Source organism: Mus pahari, chromosome 2 (assembly GCF_900095145.1).
Source record: "Mus pahari chromosome 2, PAHARI_EIJ_v1.1, whole genome shotgun sequence".
NCBI classification, from domain to species: domain Eukaryota; kingdom Metazoa; phylum Chordata; class Mammalia; order Rodentia; family Muridae; genus Mus; species Mus pahari.
Genome location: NC_034591.1, coordinates 102,320,283 through 102,336,163, shown reverse-complemented (window position 1 = coordinate 102,336,163; position 15,881 = coordinate 102,320,283). Strand labels below are relative to the sequence as shown.

At 46.5% G+C, this 15,881-nt stretch overlaps 1 protein-coding gene across 1 annotated transcript in view; it reads left to right on the top strand.

The window, feature by feature from the left end:
- Positions 1-15,881, top strand: part of Sfxn5 (sideroflexin 5) — a 120,163-nt gene that overhangs the window by 6,072 nt on the left and 98,210 nt on the right. Inside the window, exon 2 of the mRNA XM_021190359.1 lies at positions 8,025-8,093. Coding sequence (XP_021046018.1) covers positions 8,025-8,093 — 69 coding nt within the window. The remainder of the gene's footprint in view (positions 1-8,024; positions 8,094-15,881) is intronic.

Genomic DNA, 15,881 nt, shown 5'->3' with positions numbered 1-15,881 from the left:
TTTTTAGGAGGCAGGCAAATCGCTGTGAGTTCAAGGCCAGCCTGATCAACATAGTGAGTTCCAGGACAGTCAGAGCTACATAGTAAGACCCTAGGTCTCTGAGGGGGAAAATTATATGTATATATATACACATATACTCAACAGAGTTATGGACTAGACACACACAGACTGGAGAGGTGCCTCAGTTGTTAAGAGTCTGAGAGATGGCTCAGCAGTTAAGAGTACTGACTGCTCTTCTGAAGGTCCTGAGTTCAAATCTCAGCAACCACATGGTGGCTCACAACCATTTGTAACAAAATCTGATGCCCTCTTCTGGAGTGTCTGAAGTCAGCTACAGTGTACTTATGTATAATAAATAAATAAATCTTAAAAACAAAACAAAACCAAAAAGAGTGTGAAGCATCTAAGTTTTATCCTTCATTTTCGTCACTTTCTGACCTTGTCACTGTTGGGGAGAACTGATGGGGTATTTTGTAGCACCCATTGTCAGAAGACTTAAAACAACTTGTAGCTCCTGCTCCCGGGATCTGACATCTCTGGCTCCTCAGAGTATGGCCACTCATGTGCACATACCCTCACACAGACACATAATTCAAAATAAAATCTTATATATAAATAACTGAGTCTAGTTAGTGTTGCCAGCATACACATGGAGGTGGAGCATTTTTCTGGGGACCCACCAGCAGACACACCCTTAAAGAACATTGACTCCCTTTCTCCAGCAGTCATCAGTTGCCTGTAGCTCCTTGTTAAGGGTGAGGCCTCAGGAGCCCCTCCTTTATCCACTCTGGGGTGTTGACTGGCTTGGTCCCAGGTACTCACAGCTGCTATGTGTTCATGAGTGACAGCTGTGTGTCCAGAAGACAGCACATCATAGCATCCTGTCCCATCTGTGAGGCGCCTTCATTCTTCCTCTGGTCAGTCTCCTTCCACAATGTTCCCCTCATTTTCTTCACATTCTACCTCTCCCCCCTCCATTCTTTTCTTCCCTTTAGCCTCAGGTACTGATTTGGCAAGTAGGGGCCCCAGAACAGGAAACCACAAATGGCCTCTCCCCCTTTGTCCTTCCATCTATGCAGAATCACAGTTGTTTGTTTATCTATTTTCTCCATATCTTTTATATGTCTTTTTTTTTTTTTAATGTGAATGGATGCTTTACTTACATGTATGTCTGTGCACCATGCGTATGTGTGCCTGGTCATGGAGGCCACAAGAGGACATCAGATCCCTTGGAACTGGAGTTACAGACAGTTGTGATTTGCCATGTGGGTGCTGGGCATCAAACCCAGGTCTCCTCTGGAAGAATGGCCAGTGTTCAAATCACTGAGCCATCTCTCCATCCTGGTTTATTCACTTCTTCACTGGGTTTTTTGTTTGTTTGTTTGTTTGTTTGTTTGTTTGAGAAAGGGTCTCTCTTTGTAGCCCTGGCTGTTCTGGAACTCACTTTGTAGACCAGGGTAGCCTCGAACTCACAGAGATCTGCCTTCCTCTGCCTCTATGTGCTGGGATTAAAGGCAGGTGCCACCACTGCTGGGCTTCTTTGATATTCTTGCTCCCTGGGGTCAGAGTGTATTATGTGTGTGCTGGTCTCTAAGATGGACCTGAGCTGATGGCCTGAGCAGGCTCAGTCTGCTTGTGGGATTTAGAGAGACTCTGGGTAGCAGAGTACACCCCTTACATCAAAGTTGAGAGATTGATGTAGGCTGAATCATGTGGTGGTGAGACTATTTCTCAGATAATTTGCTTGGAATAAACTTCCAGAATCCTAGTCCCTGCAGACAGGTCTGTCTTAATCATTTATTTTGCACAAACTGACTGTTGCCAAAATACCTGTGGGGTTTGTGCTGTGGAGGAGATGCAACAACTCCCCATAACACCGGGCAGGTATCTTCTTAAAATTTTACCTTTTACTTAAGTATGTGCATGTGCTTGCACTTATGAGTATATGGGCCCCAAAAGGGCCAGAAAAGGGCATCAGATCCCCCAGATCTGGAGTTATTGGTAGTTTTGAGCCACCCAGTATGGATGTTAGGAACTGAACTCAGGTTCTCTGAAAGAGCAGTATTCTCTTTCAACGTCTGAGCCATTTCTCCAGCCACTGGGTAGGTACCTAACTAGATACTGGGGTCTGAAGCCCACCCTGACCGATGGTATCAGCATCCTGGTCATGTGCCCTGCCTGGGAAGTCCCAGGTGCTGATGCATGGTGCTGATGCAGTGAGGATGTCTGAGCTCACAGATTCAGTGAAGGGTCATGCCAAATGCTCACTAGCTTGATCCTGTGCAAATAATTCCTGAAGAAGGGTGATTTGGAGGCAGGGTCTGGGACTAGAAGGTCTTCTCTGGCTTTGCTGGGCTGTACTTGGGAAGGGGTCAGTTTGGGGTTGTTGGGGGATGGGTACTACCCACAGTGAGCTGACTCACCTAGCTTGTGAAGGGAAAGGGAAGGCATCATTTCGTTGACTCATTCTTCCAGTAAAGAAAAAGGGAAAGAGAGAGAGAAAAAAAGCAGTGTGTGATTAAGCAAAGATGGGGCTGAATGGGGGTGGAGGAGGGGCAGGCGACTATACATTTTAAAGTACTGAGAAGGTAAAATGAAACCAGATCCAGAAAGTAAAAACTGCGTGCTGCTCAACAGGCAGAAAAGGACCAACCCGGATGAAATAGTTTTTCAGCAAGGAAACAAATGTTTTTTGACAGAACTCAGGAAACACTGTTTCTAATAAGAACCCAGCAAGGAAACAATGTTTTTTGACAGAACTGGGAAACCCACTGCAGCAATTAAGTAATTAAGTACTGAAGCTCCTGCTCTTCTTTCCCCCATTTTTCCTGTGTGTGTGTGTGTGTGTGTGTGGTTTGCATGTATGTATAAGTATGTTTATGTATGTTGGTGGTGTGCATACACGTGTGTACACCTGCATGTGGAGGCCTGAGGTTGATGCCAATCATTCCCTATCATCGCTATTATTCTTCCATCTTACTCATTAAGGTAGGATCTCCATCACACTCAGAGCTTGCCATCTGCCTACTCTTGCTAGCCGACTTGCTTTGGGATCCCTATCTCTGCTTTACAAGGTTGTGGTTACATGTGGGACCACAAGGCCTACCTAGCAGATATGCTTGAAGGCAGATGTCCTAATTTCTGATCCATCTCCCCATAAGCCTGCCCTCTGTTCTTGAGGAGGACCCAGCAGTTCCAGACCTCCTCACATGGCAGCTCACAACCACATTTAACTCCAGTTCCAGGGCACTGATGCCCTTCTTGATAATCTGCATACATGTGGTGCATATAAAATCATGCAAGCACACAAACACATAGATAAGCAAGCACACACCCATATATGAATGAAACATGCACATTTTCCTTTTGTGATGCCTCTCCTGTGGTAGGTAAGCTCTTCTACTGAGCCAGGTCCTCAGATCAAACCTTACTGATTTTTTTTTTTTTCAGCACTGGGAATGGAGTTCTGGGGCTTATATGTGCCAGGCAAGTGCTCCACTGCCTAACTACATCCCTAGCTCCCTTGTATACTTTTCCATTGGCAGATTCATGACACTTTGCTTCTTAATCAACCCCAGCATTCAGTGTCAAGGAGTTTCTGGTCCTAACACTGCACACTGATCTTAACTGTAGTTTCCATGGAAACAAGACCCCGTGTCCTGTCTCCATCTGGACCTAGGTCAACTCTTGCCCTGGCAACCTGGCTTTACTAGGAGTAGCTGATGAGTGGCTAAAGCATACCTTTAGCGGACACTCTGTGCCAAGTGTTCTAGACTTTTCCTGGCAGATGCCCTACAGTTCGTTCCCCCGCTGTGCAGCCTCCTTGCCACAGTGAGTCAGTGAGACCAACTGCCAGACTCAAGGGCAGCCCCCTAGGTATCTTGGGCTGACAGGCCCTGTGTGCTTAGCATCCCAACCCAGGGCCCCTTTTGTAAGTTTCCAGCCTATATTTCTAAGCACTTATTGAAAAAGATCTGTAATATTTCAAAGACATATTTCAAATGTATCAGATCAATATAGACTTTTTCTCTTTTCAAGGAAAATATTGTGTTTCTTGCTCTCCTTACTCTGGCCATTAGCCTTAGACTTCGATTAAAACACAGGCATCCTGTGAGTATTCTTCCTCAATCACTTATGGTCAGTGAGCTTGGCTTTTCTCTCATTGCTAGCATGGAGCACACAGTAGGTTTTCAGAAGGTAGTTTGACAGGTGAATGAGAATCTAGGCACGGTGGTGCACTTTCTGACCTTAACCTTGAGCTCGGTGAACTCTGCTCCCTCTGGGCTCTGCTTCCTGGACATGCTCTCTGCTTTACCCCAAGAAGGACCAGGAAGAGATCTAGGTGTCTCCGGTGTACTTCATGACACCCTCTTCGAGCACTGATCATGGTATTTCTAGCTCTTTGTTGGTCTGTTGCTTTGCAGTCTGTTATTGGTGGCTCTGAGCAACTGCTCGGCACGTACAGTATGCCCTTTCTCCAGGCCCTGCTCAGCAGCCATTTGCAGAGGTCTGTGGAGCAAATGCTTTATCTGGGACTCATCCCCAACAGGGTCTGTGGTAGAGAGGAACAGAGGATCTTTGGAGGATCACCTCAGGGTGAGTCAGAAGGTGTAAGCCATCTGGGTCACCTTCTAGAAGTCACTTCCCTTGGGCCATTCCCTCGAGGATTCTCACCTGTACCCCACTCATCCTCCTGTCCCTTGAACAGCTGTGCTTTCTAATCCTACCTTCATTCTGAAGCTACACCCAGCCACAGTCCTTTCAGGAAGCCCCAAAGCTGTGGGCTGCTTATCAGTTCACATTCATTGCATGTCAGATCTGTCTGTGAGTGGAAACCAGGAGCGGAAGAGGAAGGGGAGGGGGCATCTAAGCACCCCTAGTCTCTGAAAGCTTATTATCAAGTGTATCACTCAGGTCTGGAGGGATGACTGGGTAGGGAAGAGCATCGGTTGCTCTTGTCAAGGCCTGGGGTTCTGTTCCCAGCTCCACATGGTGGCTCACAAGTGTCTGTAACTCCAGTTCCAGGGGATCTGACGCATTCCTCTAGCCTTGGGCACCAGGCATGCACATGGTACACATATATACCTTGAGCAAAGCCTTCATACACACAAAGTAAAACAAATAATTAAAATATATATTACAATAGCCACTAAAAATAGAATATTATTACTTTTATTTTTGAGGCAGGGTCTTACTATATATTTCTGGTTGGCCTAAAACTTCTTATGTAGACCAGGCTAGCCTTAAACTGAAAGAGATCTGTCCCCCTTCTAGATTCCCAGTGCTGGGATTAAAGATTGACATTACCACACCCACCTCATCTGTAGTCTATTCAAGTCACCTTGCAGTTCTTGTCTCTGGAGGGCAAGGGGAACTTGTGGCCACCATTGTCTAGAGGCGACCAGAAATCTTGGAAACAGAGCAGAGATACACATCACTACTAAGGGCATCTTTAGTCTGGAGGAAAATAAAACAACAGCACCTTCTTGGGTTTTGTTGCCGCCCTGTGCATTCAGGTTTCTGCTTTTTACCTCAGCCTCTTGAGACTAGGTTACATTCATTCACCCAGAATGCTTCAGTGCACGGACTCTATAACTCGTATGGTCACTGTGCTCAGGAAATTTAACATAGCTACAGTATTTCTCATCATTTTCACATGTCTGGGTGTTTTCCCTGCATGCATGCGTGTATGCACTGTTGGATTCCCTGGAACTAGAGTTACAGACAGCTCTGAGCCACCGTGTGGGTGCTGAGAACCCAATCCAAGTCCTCTGCAGGAGCATCAGTCCCGAGTTCCCACTTTCTAAAACCACACAGTATATTAGTTTCATCTCATCCCTGTCCCAGTCCTGGAACAGCCATTTCTTGGGGGGAAGCCCTGGTTCTTTTATGGACTGGATGTCATCTGGGTTTTTTGTTCATCCTTTAGTGTCCACATGTCTTGGGGCTGTAGTGTAGTTGATAGGAGTACTTGCTTAACATGCGTGATGTCCTGATTCAATCCCTGGTCACACCCCCACACACCCCCACACACTCCATCCACTCTCTGTCTCCTTGGATATTAAGTTGGACTCTTGCTGATGGCATGTCTTTTATGAAATCATAATAATTTTTTATTGAAAAATTATTTGAAAGCACAAGTTGACTTGGTGTTCACTCAATTCATGAACAGTACAGTGGGGACTCTCCTTTGTATTCTTAGGGATGAAATTTTGCTAGGACAGTAGGCATGAGTGTGCACCGTGTGTGTTGTGTGTTTGTGTGTGTGTGTGTGTGTGTATGTGTGTGTGTGTGTGTGTGTGTGTGTGTGTGTGTGTGTGTCTTTTAAGTGGAGACTAGTTCCAGCCATTTGGGTTATGGAGGTTAGGAAAGAACGTATTTGGTTTAGGATTAAGTGCTGAGGCTTAATCTGGCCTCTGCTCTGGAGTGGAGGGACTACCCCATGCAGACATGGCTGGTGGGCAAAAGCTGGAAGTGAGCAACGTGCTTGACGTGCCTGGGAACCTTAAGATCTCTCAGGGGAACCATGCAGGGTCTTTACTTCGAAGGAAGGACAGGAATTGACTGCAGCTTGAGCTGTCCTGGGAAGCAGTGAGGGTGGGGGGAATGAGTGGGTCAGGCCTTCAGTTTCCTTCACTGTGGTACTCGGAGAGATGTGGGACCCTGGGGAGTACTTTGGGGCCAAGCCCAGAGTGCAGTGAGGCATAAACCCCCACTGTTTGCATCTAGCCCCTTCATCCTTTAGCCAACACCTTCTCTTTTCCCTCCCAGCTCAGTCTTGCCCTATTGGCTTTGTCCCCAGGCAGAAGGCCCAGCAGCCCTGTTGCTTGGTATCCTTTCAGTGTGCTTGAATGCCTGTGGCCTGCTTAGCACAAAGCCCTCCTATTCCAGGGCCCCTGCTCCTGGGCAAGGCTAGGAGAGCTGGCCCTGTGTTCTATGCTTCACTGTGGCAACAGGGCAGTGAGTTGAAGGAGGGTTTGGGCTGAGGGTATGGCAGCTGAGGCTGCCATACTTGGGCTCTGCCTGGGGGGGGGGCTGCTCTCTGGAGGCAGAGCAGAACCTCAGAGAGGGGCCCCAGGAAGGGTGGGCAGGCTCTCTCTCTGGAGTTCCTGAGCAAGGAAGATGCCCGTGTAACTAGGGATGCTTGGGTGCTTCTGAGGTGCCTAGACTAGAGCTCTGGACAGTGGGGCAGGGGGAGAAAAACATGGGAGACACCTGGAAGAAAGGTTTGAGACTTAGATATAAATATTAAAGGTGTGTGTGTGTGTGTGTGTGTGTGTGTGTGTGTACACATGTGAAGGCAGTACTCACAGAGGCCAGAAGAGGGTATTGGATCCTCTGGAACTTAAGTTTTGTTTTGTTTTGTTTTGTTTTTTTGTTTGTTGTTGTTTTTTGGTTTTTTGAGACAGAGTTTCTCTGTGTAGCTCTGGCTGTCCTGGAACTCACTCTGTAAACCAGGCTGGCCTTGAACTCAAAAATCCACCTGCCTCTGCCTCCCAAGTGCTGGAATTAAAGGCATGCGCCACCACCGCCTAGCCCCCTGGAACTTAAGTTACAGGTAGTTGTAAGCTACCTGCTGTAGGTGCTGGGAATCAAACTTAGGTCCTTTGTAAGAACAGCAAGTGCATGTAGTGGTTGAGTCATCTCTTCAGCCCCAGTCATGATATATCATTTCTGTTTGTTTGTTTGTTTGTTTGTTTTGAGACAGGGTCTTTCTGTATAGCCCAGGATGTCCTGAAACTCACTCTGTAGTCCAGATTTGCCTCCAACTCACAGAGATCCACCTGCCTCTGCCCGCTGAGTGCTAAGATTAACAGGTGTGGTGGCTCACACACAAAGGTCATGATGTATCTTAATTCTCTCTGAGTTGATTTTAAGAAGCTCCCAGCCCTGAGATGCGGACTGAGGTCTCAGTGACCTCCATCACCCACATGGAGAATCCTGGGGACTGTGGGTGGGGTAACCAGTATCCTGGGCTTAGGTACAGCCTCTGACTGACTCTCCTCTCCTCTCCCCTTCCCCAGACATCCTTCTACGGTCGCTTCAGGCACTTCTTGGACATCATCGATCCTCGAACACTCTTTGTCACTGAGGTGAGTTGCAGCCAGCACAAAGGTCTTTGTACCTTCTTGTCACTTTGGAATGTGTGGGACATCTGAAGGGATGAGGAGGTGAAGAAATTAAGGAAGATTCGAGGTGAGAGGAAGGTCATACACCTCTGTGTTTGTCAAGCTTAGTCAATCAAGAGGGCATCCCTACTTGAGCTGTGAGCTTTCTCCCACAATTCCATTGGCTCTCACTGTACCTTTTTGAGAGAAACTGTTTCTATTATTGAAACCTCAATGTCATTGTTAACAATTATGTAAATTATATACTCAGCATAAAAGCTCAAACAGGGCCCAAGGTAGGGCTCAGTAATATAGCACTCACTTAACATATGCTAGGCTCCAGCATGGTGGGGTCGGGGTGTGGATCAAGCAGTCTAGGCGTGGTTGGCAGATCGAAAGGCACCTTTCACTGTGCTCCTTCCTCAGTCCCCACTCTCCTAAGTGACCACCGGCCAGAGCTTTTAATGTCTGGCTTGTTAAGGCATTATTTGCCTCTAGAATTGTACAGTTCTGTGAATTTTGACAAACATATTCAGCCACATATTCACAGCCACGATCATAAGAGAGATGGCTCAGTTGGTTGGCTTAGAGTCGTGAGGATCTGAATTCAGTTGCCAGCCCCCACGTGAAGAGCCAGATGACTCAGCCCACACTTCTAATCTCAGTGCTGGGGAGTCAGAGACAAAAGGACCCCTGGGCCTCACTGGTGGGCTAGTGTATTCCAGTCAGTGAGCTCCAGGCCAGTGACAGGCCCTGTTTCAGAGGAGGTAGATGACAACCCAAGGAGGACACTGAGGCTGTCCTCCAGCCTCCACATGCTCACATGTGTAACCATGCACACAGGAACACTATAGACACATGGACTTAATAAAAACAAGCCAGGTCAGTAGCCTTCCTGAGTAAGCTGGGGAGGTGGAGGCAGGATCACTGCAGTGCTCAATCAGACTAGTCACATGCTGAGTACCAGATCCTTTAAAACATCCTGCCTCAAAAAAGTAAGGCATAAAGTGGTTGAGGCAGGCACCTAGTGTTAGCTAACCTCTGCCCTCCACATGCACAGTGCACACAGGCATGCAGCTGCACGTGTATGTGTGCACAAGCAAATGCATGCACACACACAGGGTATACGGCAGTTGTAGCATTCTCGACGCTGGCTTATGCTTGTAGAGCCAATCCTCTCTGTCCCCAGCTCCCATCAACTTCCTGTTTCGGTGTTTCTAGACTGTAGTGCTAATAGAATTCCACAGCCACCTCTTCCCTCTAGTGTCATTCACTCATAGTGCTTTGACATTCACCCATGTTGCTGCGCCTGTTAGTCAGGTGTCTCTGAATGCTGGGAAATGTTCTATTGAAATCATGCTCAAGAATTTGTTGTCCATTGGCTTGCTAGCGGACGTCTGGACCTTTTCCAGTGTTTGACCGTTATGAATAAAGTTGCTACAAATCTCCTTTGTGTGGGTGTATGCTTTCTTCTTTCTCTCTCTGTTTTGTTCTGGAGAGAGGGTTTCACGATCTAGCCCTGGCTATGTTGGAACTTGTTTTGTAGACCAGGTTGGCCTTGGGAACAAGATGGATAGCTTGTAAAGCAAATGTGGAAAATATATGTTTAATTTTTTGGGAAACTCATTGCTTTTCAAAGTGGCTCTTCATGGGACACTCCCATCAATGATGTATGACACTTCTGATGGCTCTGCTACCTCATGTGACACTTGCTGTCATCTCTTGACCTTAACCAAAAGGCTGAGAAGCAATCAGTATTATTAAACTGAAGAAATAACTCTTTGCAGGGGCAACCTAAGAAGTGTGTCTTTTCCTATGAATTTGAAAAATGAATGTGGGATTCATACTCATAGAAAGAGTACACATTTATTAAGCATATGCTGAACAAAACAGTCTGAGTTTTTATTTTTATTTATTTAAAAGATGTATTTTTATTACTTTTTATTTACATGTGTGTGCATGAAGTTCACCATGTGTGCTCTGCTGCCTGAGGAGGCCAGAAGAAGATGCCAGAGCCCATAGAGCTGTTGAATCACGTGCTGGGAATTGAACTTGGGTCCTCTGGAAGAGAAGCAAGCGCTCTTCAGTGCTGAGCCATCTCTTCAGCCTCCTTATTTCTATTTTGTGTTATGTTTACTTATTTAATGTGTAGGAGTATCAAGGGGTGTGAGTTACGGGAACCAGCTCTCTCCTACCGTGTGGGTTCTGGCGATTAAACCCAGCTCATCAGGCTTCTGTGCCTTTACTCGCTGAACTTTCTCATTAGCCCTGTATTTCTAAATTGATAAATAACACACATATCTTTGCAATTCGATGTCATGATTCTATACCCATGTACCTCTGCCATGTTCATAGCAGAGTAAATATGTTGGTCCCTCTCAAACACTTGCCATACCTTTGTGGTGACTGTAAACATTCCACATCCATCTGCTTATCAGAATCACAAAGATCTAGAGGCTGCTATTACACATCCCACTCTACAGATGAAGAGTTGAGGCTCATTGTACATGCAGCACTGCCCCTGGTGGAATAGGAGCAGGTACAGTTGCCTGTAGACTTGGTGCTCAATGGGTGTCCATTCCCATTTAATAAATTGAGTTTCGGAACTTGGCCAAGATCATTCAGCCAGCAGCAGAACTGAGCTCCATCCCTGAATGCCCTGCTCCTGAAGATCTTACTGAGCCTCCGAGGCAGCCTCCTGACTACCAGAACTGCCCTGTACCTGTCTGGTAGTGATCCATAGGCCTCGGGGTAGACTTGCTCTCAGGCCATGTCTTCAAATCTTGCCTTTGCTGCTATTGTTTGTGGGTTTGGTTTTTTGGAACAGGATCTTGCTGTGTAGTTCTGGCTGGCCTGGAACTCACTAGCCCAAGCTAAGCCTCAAACTCAAATTGTCCTGCCTAGGTCCATCTCTTACGTTTTGAAAGACCCCAACATAGTTGTATATCACTAACCCAAAGGCACGATGGGAGAAAGTACAAGGCTTTCTGGGTATATGGCCATTGAACCACCTTCTGGTGTACCTGGGTAGCACACAGAACATGAGGTGTGGGGATTACTCTGATGCGTGGTTTTCTACACCTCAGCAAGAGCATAAGGCCTGGACATTTTGCTATCTGGCTTTACGGTCCTAGTGGCCTACCATCCCTAAAAGGCCAAGTTTGCTGAACGCCCTGACTTTGTCTAGATTCTCCTATAATGGAGGTAACGACATAAAATTCTGAAGAGCACCAAACTTGAAAAACTACTTTTTGAGCCCAGTAATATTTCATCCCATAAAGTTCTAGAACTGTTCAAAACCAGATGCAATTCTAGTTCTGAGATCCTGACAGAAATGCCATTTGTTCGTGTGGAGTAAATGGAGGTCAGCGCTAACTTAAGGTTGGGTCGTTGCTGCTGGCCTTGGAGGTCTTTGTGGGGGGCTGCATGGACTTGGGGGCCCTTCAGTGCTCCTCAGACCGCCATGAGCAGGGAGGCACCGCAGATAGAGGAGGTGCTGCAGGGCCAGATACCATCTGTGCTAGGAGCTCACCCTTCCTCCAAGGACTCCCTCCTCCCTCTCACACACAGTATTTCATTCACTGTTGACTTCCATCTTCTACATCTTGCTTCAAATCTTTGCTTTTTTATTCTGTTTATTTTTCTTAAAAGATTTATTTATTTATTTAATGTAAGTACACTGTAGCTGTCTTCAGACACTCCAGAAGGGGGAGTCAGATCTTGTTACGGATGGTTATGAGCCACCATGTGGTTGCTGGGATTTGAACTCCAGACCTTCGGAAGAGCAGTCGGGTGCTCTTACCCACTGAGCCATCTCACCAGCCCTGCTTTTTTATTCTTGCTCACCTTGATTTTTTATTTTAAATTAATTAATTAGTTAATTAATTTTTAATAAAACAGGCTCTTGTTATTTAGTCTGGGGTAACCTGGAACTCACTAGGTAGCTCAGGCTGGCCTTGGACTCTCACTGTAATCCTTCTGCCTCAAGTGCAGGGATTATAGGCATGCACTACCCCATGCCTAGCAGAGCTCTTGCCTTTGAAAGACCACAACTTCTTTATAGAATGCCAACCCATTTGGGGCTGGTTACTTAGTGTTAATTAGTAATAATCCAACCTCATGCCTCTCTTTCTCATTCGCAGTTAAAATGTCAAAGCAACGTAGATGCTTACTAATTAGAAATTGACCCAGGTAACAGCAACTTTCAGATATCGTTCAGATGGCACACGTTCCCTTCACGTGTAGATGTAGGATGGTCTCCCAGGCCTTTCCCTTCACTGCCGTATAGGAGTTGAGAATTGTTTCTAGGAGCACTTGTGGGCCTCTTGGGAGTTCTGTATTCTCAGAAAATCTTGAATCCCTCAAAATCTGCAGGGGCCCCACATGGACCTCCGGACCTGCAAGGCAGCAGTCTCAGCCCTCACCAGAAACAAAGGCAGCGAGGGAAAAGCTTCTGACCTTAGTGAGCTCTGCTGGGCTGTGGGCCACATGGTATACCAGCCCCTCACCCCGCCCCCTGTACTGGAACTCATGACTACAGCACCTTCTTGACTCTCAGGTCTGTGACTGGTGACCTGGAAGGCAGTGTGGAGTGGTGACTGCTTGGTTGGCGATCTAAGGACAGAGAGGACAGTAAAGGACACGAGAAGGTGGCTGTGTAAGCTGGAGGTTCCCAGAGAAGAATGATCCCAGGCAGCTGGAGCCACCTGCAGCCCCAGATCTCAGGCAGTCTTGGAGTCCGTGGATAGAATCGTCTTCAGAAGGTTCTGCAGCTGTTGGCTTGCAATTTATAACTGGCCAAGCTTTAAAAAGATTCCAACCCTTGTATGTGTAATGAGGCAGAGGCAATTTTATCCACCGTAATTTCTCTTAGGAAGAAGGCTGTCTTTGTTCTCAGAATGCCTTGAACTAGCTTCAGAGGAGGAGGAGGAGGAGGAGGAGGCTCTGCTTGACATCAGGGAAAGAATTGTGCTTTTTGATTCTAAAAGGGGAGAGGGGGGAGAAGGGAGAAGAGGGGCAAACAGTGAGAAGGGGAGCTGGAAGACAGTGAGCTGGGAAGATTGGCGTATGAGGTGCGCAGTGAGACGAGGCTGGGCTCTGCTGAGCTAATTCCTGGCTGGAGAAAGTTGTATCTGTACAATGGTCCCCTCCAAGTCTGTTCTAAGGACTCCTTGGCACAGTCAATATGGCTCATGAAACTGCTGCAAGTAGATTATTTGGGAGCTTGGAAGACTGAGTCTCTTGTCCAGGGTCCAGTGTGCAGCACCCAGTACAGCAAGGGAGGCTTGCAGAGACCCACGAGAGATGTCATACATCCTCCCAGGGAGGCCATGGGATGCAGTCAAGAGCTCTGAAGGCAAGGCTGTACTATATGGCACTTTTTTTTTTTTTTTTTTTTTTTTTGTTTTTTTTTTTTTTTTTTTTTTGGCCTGTTTGTTCGTTGCTTTGTTTTTGAGGGGAAGGGGAGGCAGACACATTCTAGACCAAGTTGGCTTGGAGCTTGCTAGATTGCCCAGGCTATCCTCAAAACTCACAATGTAGCTGATGCCACCCCTAAACTCCTGCATCTACTTACAGGGTTCTAGGGCTACAGACAGGCGTCTTCCCTGATTCAGGATGGACTTTGTCTTTATTGTTTTTTTTTTTAAATTTTTTTAAAGATTTATTTATTATTATATCTAAGTACACTGTAGTTGTCCTCAGGCACACCAGAAGAGGGCGTCAGATCTCATTTTGGATGGTTGTGAGCCACCCTGTGGTTGCTGGGATTTGAACTCAGGACCTTTGGAAGAGCAGTCAGTGCTCTTAACCACTGAGCCATCTCTCCAGCCCTTGCCTTTGTTATCTTGTTGTTTTGAGACAGTATCTTACAATGTCACCTTAGCTGGCTTGGACTCACCATGATGACCAGGATGGCCTTGAACTCACAGAGATGTACCTGCTTCTGCCTCCTGAGTGCTAATATTAAAGTTCTGTACCATAAAACCTTTTTTTTTTTTAAAAAAAAAAAAAAAAAAAAACAGCCTCTCACCTTATAGCATAGGCTATCCTGGAACTCATTATGTAGCCCAGGCTAGCCTTGAAACCATGATTCTCTTGCCTTGGCCTTCGAATATGAGACAGACAGTACACCTAGGTCTAAGTTCATCCTAATTTTATCTGAAAGTACCATGAATTGGTTATTTAAAGGTTAACAAATGAGCATATTGAAAACAGAGAGTATAAACTAAAATAGTATAGTGTATTGTGTGTGTGCGCGTGTGTGTGTGTGTGTGTGTGTGTGTGTGTGTGTGTGTGTACACACGGGTGTATTGCCTACATGTATGTCTATGCACAATATGTCTGCTTGATGTCTATAGAGACCAGAAATGGAGATTAGATCCTATGGAACTGGATATATAGACAGTTGTAAACCATGTAGGTGCTGGGAATTGAACACGGGGTTCTCTGGAAGAGAAGCAAGTGCTCTTAACTGCTGAGCCATCACTCAGCCTCAGAAATATAATAACCCCCACTTAGTACTAATATCAATGTAATAATTCAGAACTATCTTGAGTGTATTGTAGGTTAGAATAAATAACTATAGTTGGGGGAATGGACCGGTGGCTCAAGCCTGCACTGCCAGTACTTGGGAGAGGGCAAGAGAAGGATCAGGAATCCACTGTAGTCCCAAGTACATGAAATCCTGTTAAAAACGAACGCTGGTGCTGGAGAAGTGGCTCAATGCTTTTCCAGAGGTCCCAAATTCACAACTGCCTATAATTCCAACTCCAGGGGATCTAGGATCTAGTGCTCTCTTCTGAACTCCATGGGCACCAACGCACACTTGCACATACATACGTGCATATACACAAGAATAAAAATCTAAATATAAAACAAACAATCTTGAGTAACTACTGGTGTTGGGACCTGGGGCTGTTATCCTGAGGTATTGCATTTGAGCCAGGGACATCAGTGTGAAGCCAGATCTTCACACTATGTGTGCACGCATATAATATGTCTAGTACATTTCCCAGTTTTCTGGTTTTGCTCGCTGAAAGGCTGAGATGTGACACTCTAGTACCTTTGAACACACCAGCATTCAGGCCCTGTATTCTAAATGACATTGCACAAAAAGATACAGGGCTCTTTGAGAAATGGCAAATCCGGGTGTGAGGCAGGGAAAGCCACTGTGGGAAGTGAGAGACTGCTATGGAACTGAGGGATTCTCACACAGTAGTTACATGGTGGTCGCTGTGAGACCATCTTACTTAGTATAAGCAGCTTCAATGGGAAAGAGTTGCTTTAGCTCATGGTGTGAGAGGCTTCCCTTCATGGTCCATGCCTCCCTCGATTCTGCATTCCTGGAGAGGCTGCAGGATCTCATGGTGGAGGTTGCCCACCAGGGACAGACACCTGGCCTGGGGCATCTCCTCTGGGACCCAGCGGGATGGCTGGTGCCTCTCACTTCAGGACACTATTCCCTGGCTTTGGGAATCCTCTGGACAGAGTCCTCACAGGAATGCTTGAGTGTTTCACTGTCTCCCAGGTCCTTCTGGGCCTAATAAAGTCATGGAGCACCCTGGTGCAAACCCCGTTTAACAGCAGATCTGGGTCAGGTTCTTTGGTGAACACTAGTACTGAAAAGTAGAGGTTCTCAGAAACAGGACATTAATTTCCTCTCAGTATCACCTGCCGGGGCTGAAGATATGACTCAGCTGGTATGAGGGCCTGAGTTTGGGTCTCCCACACACATTAGGAGCTGGCTGTGGTGTTCTGTGTCTGTTATCCCAG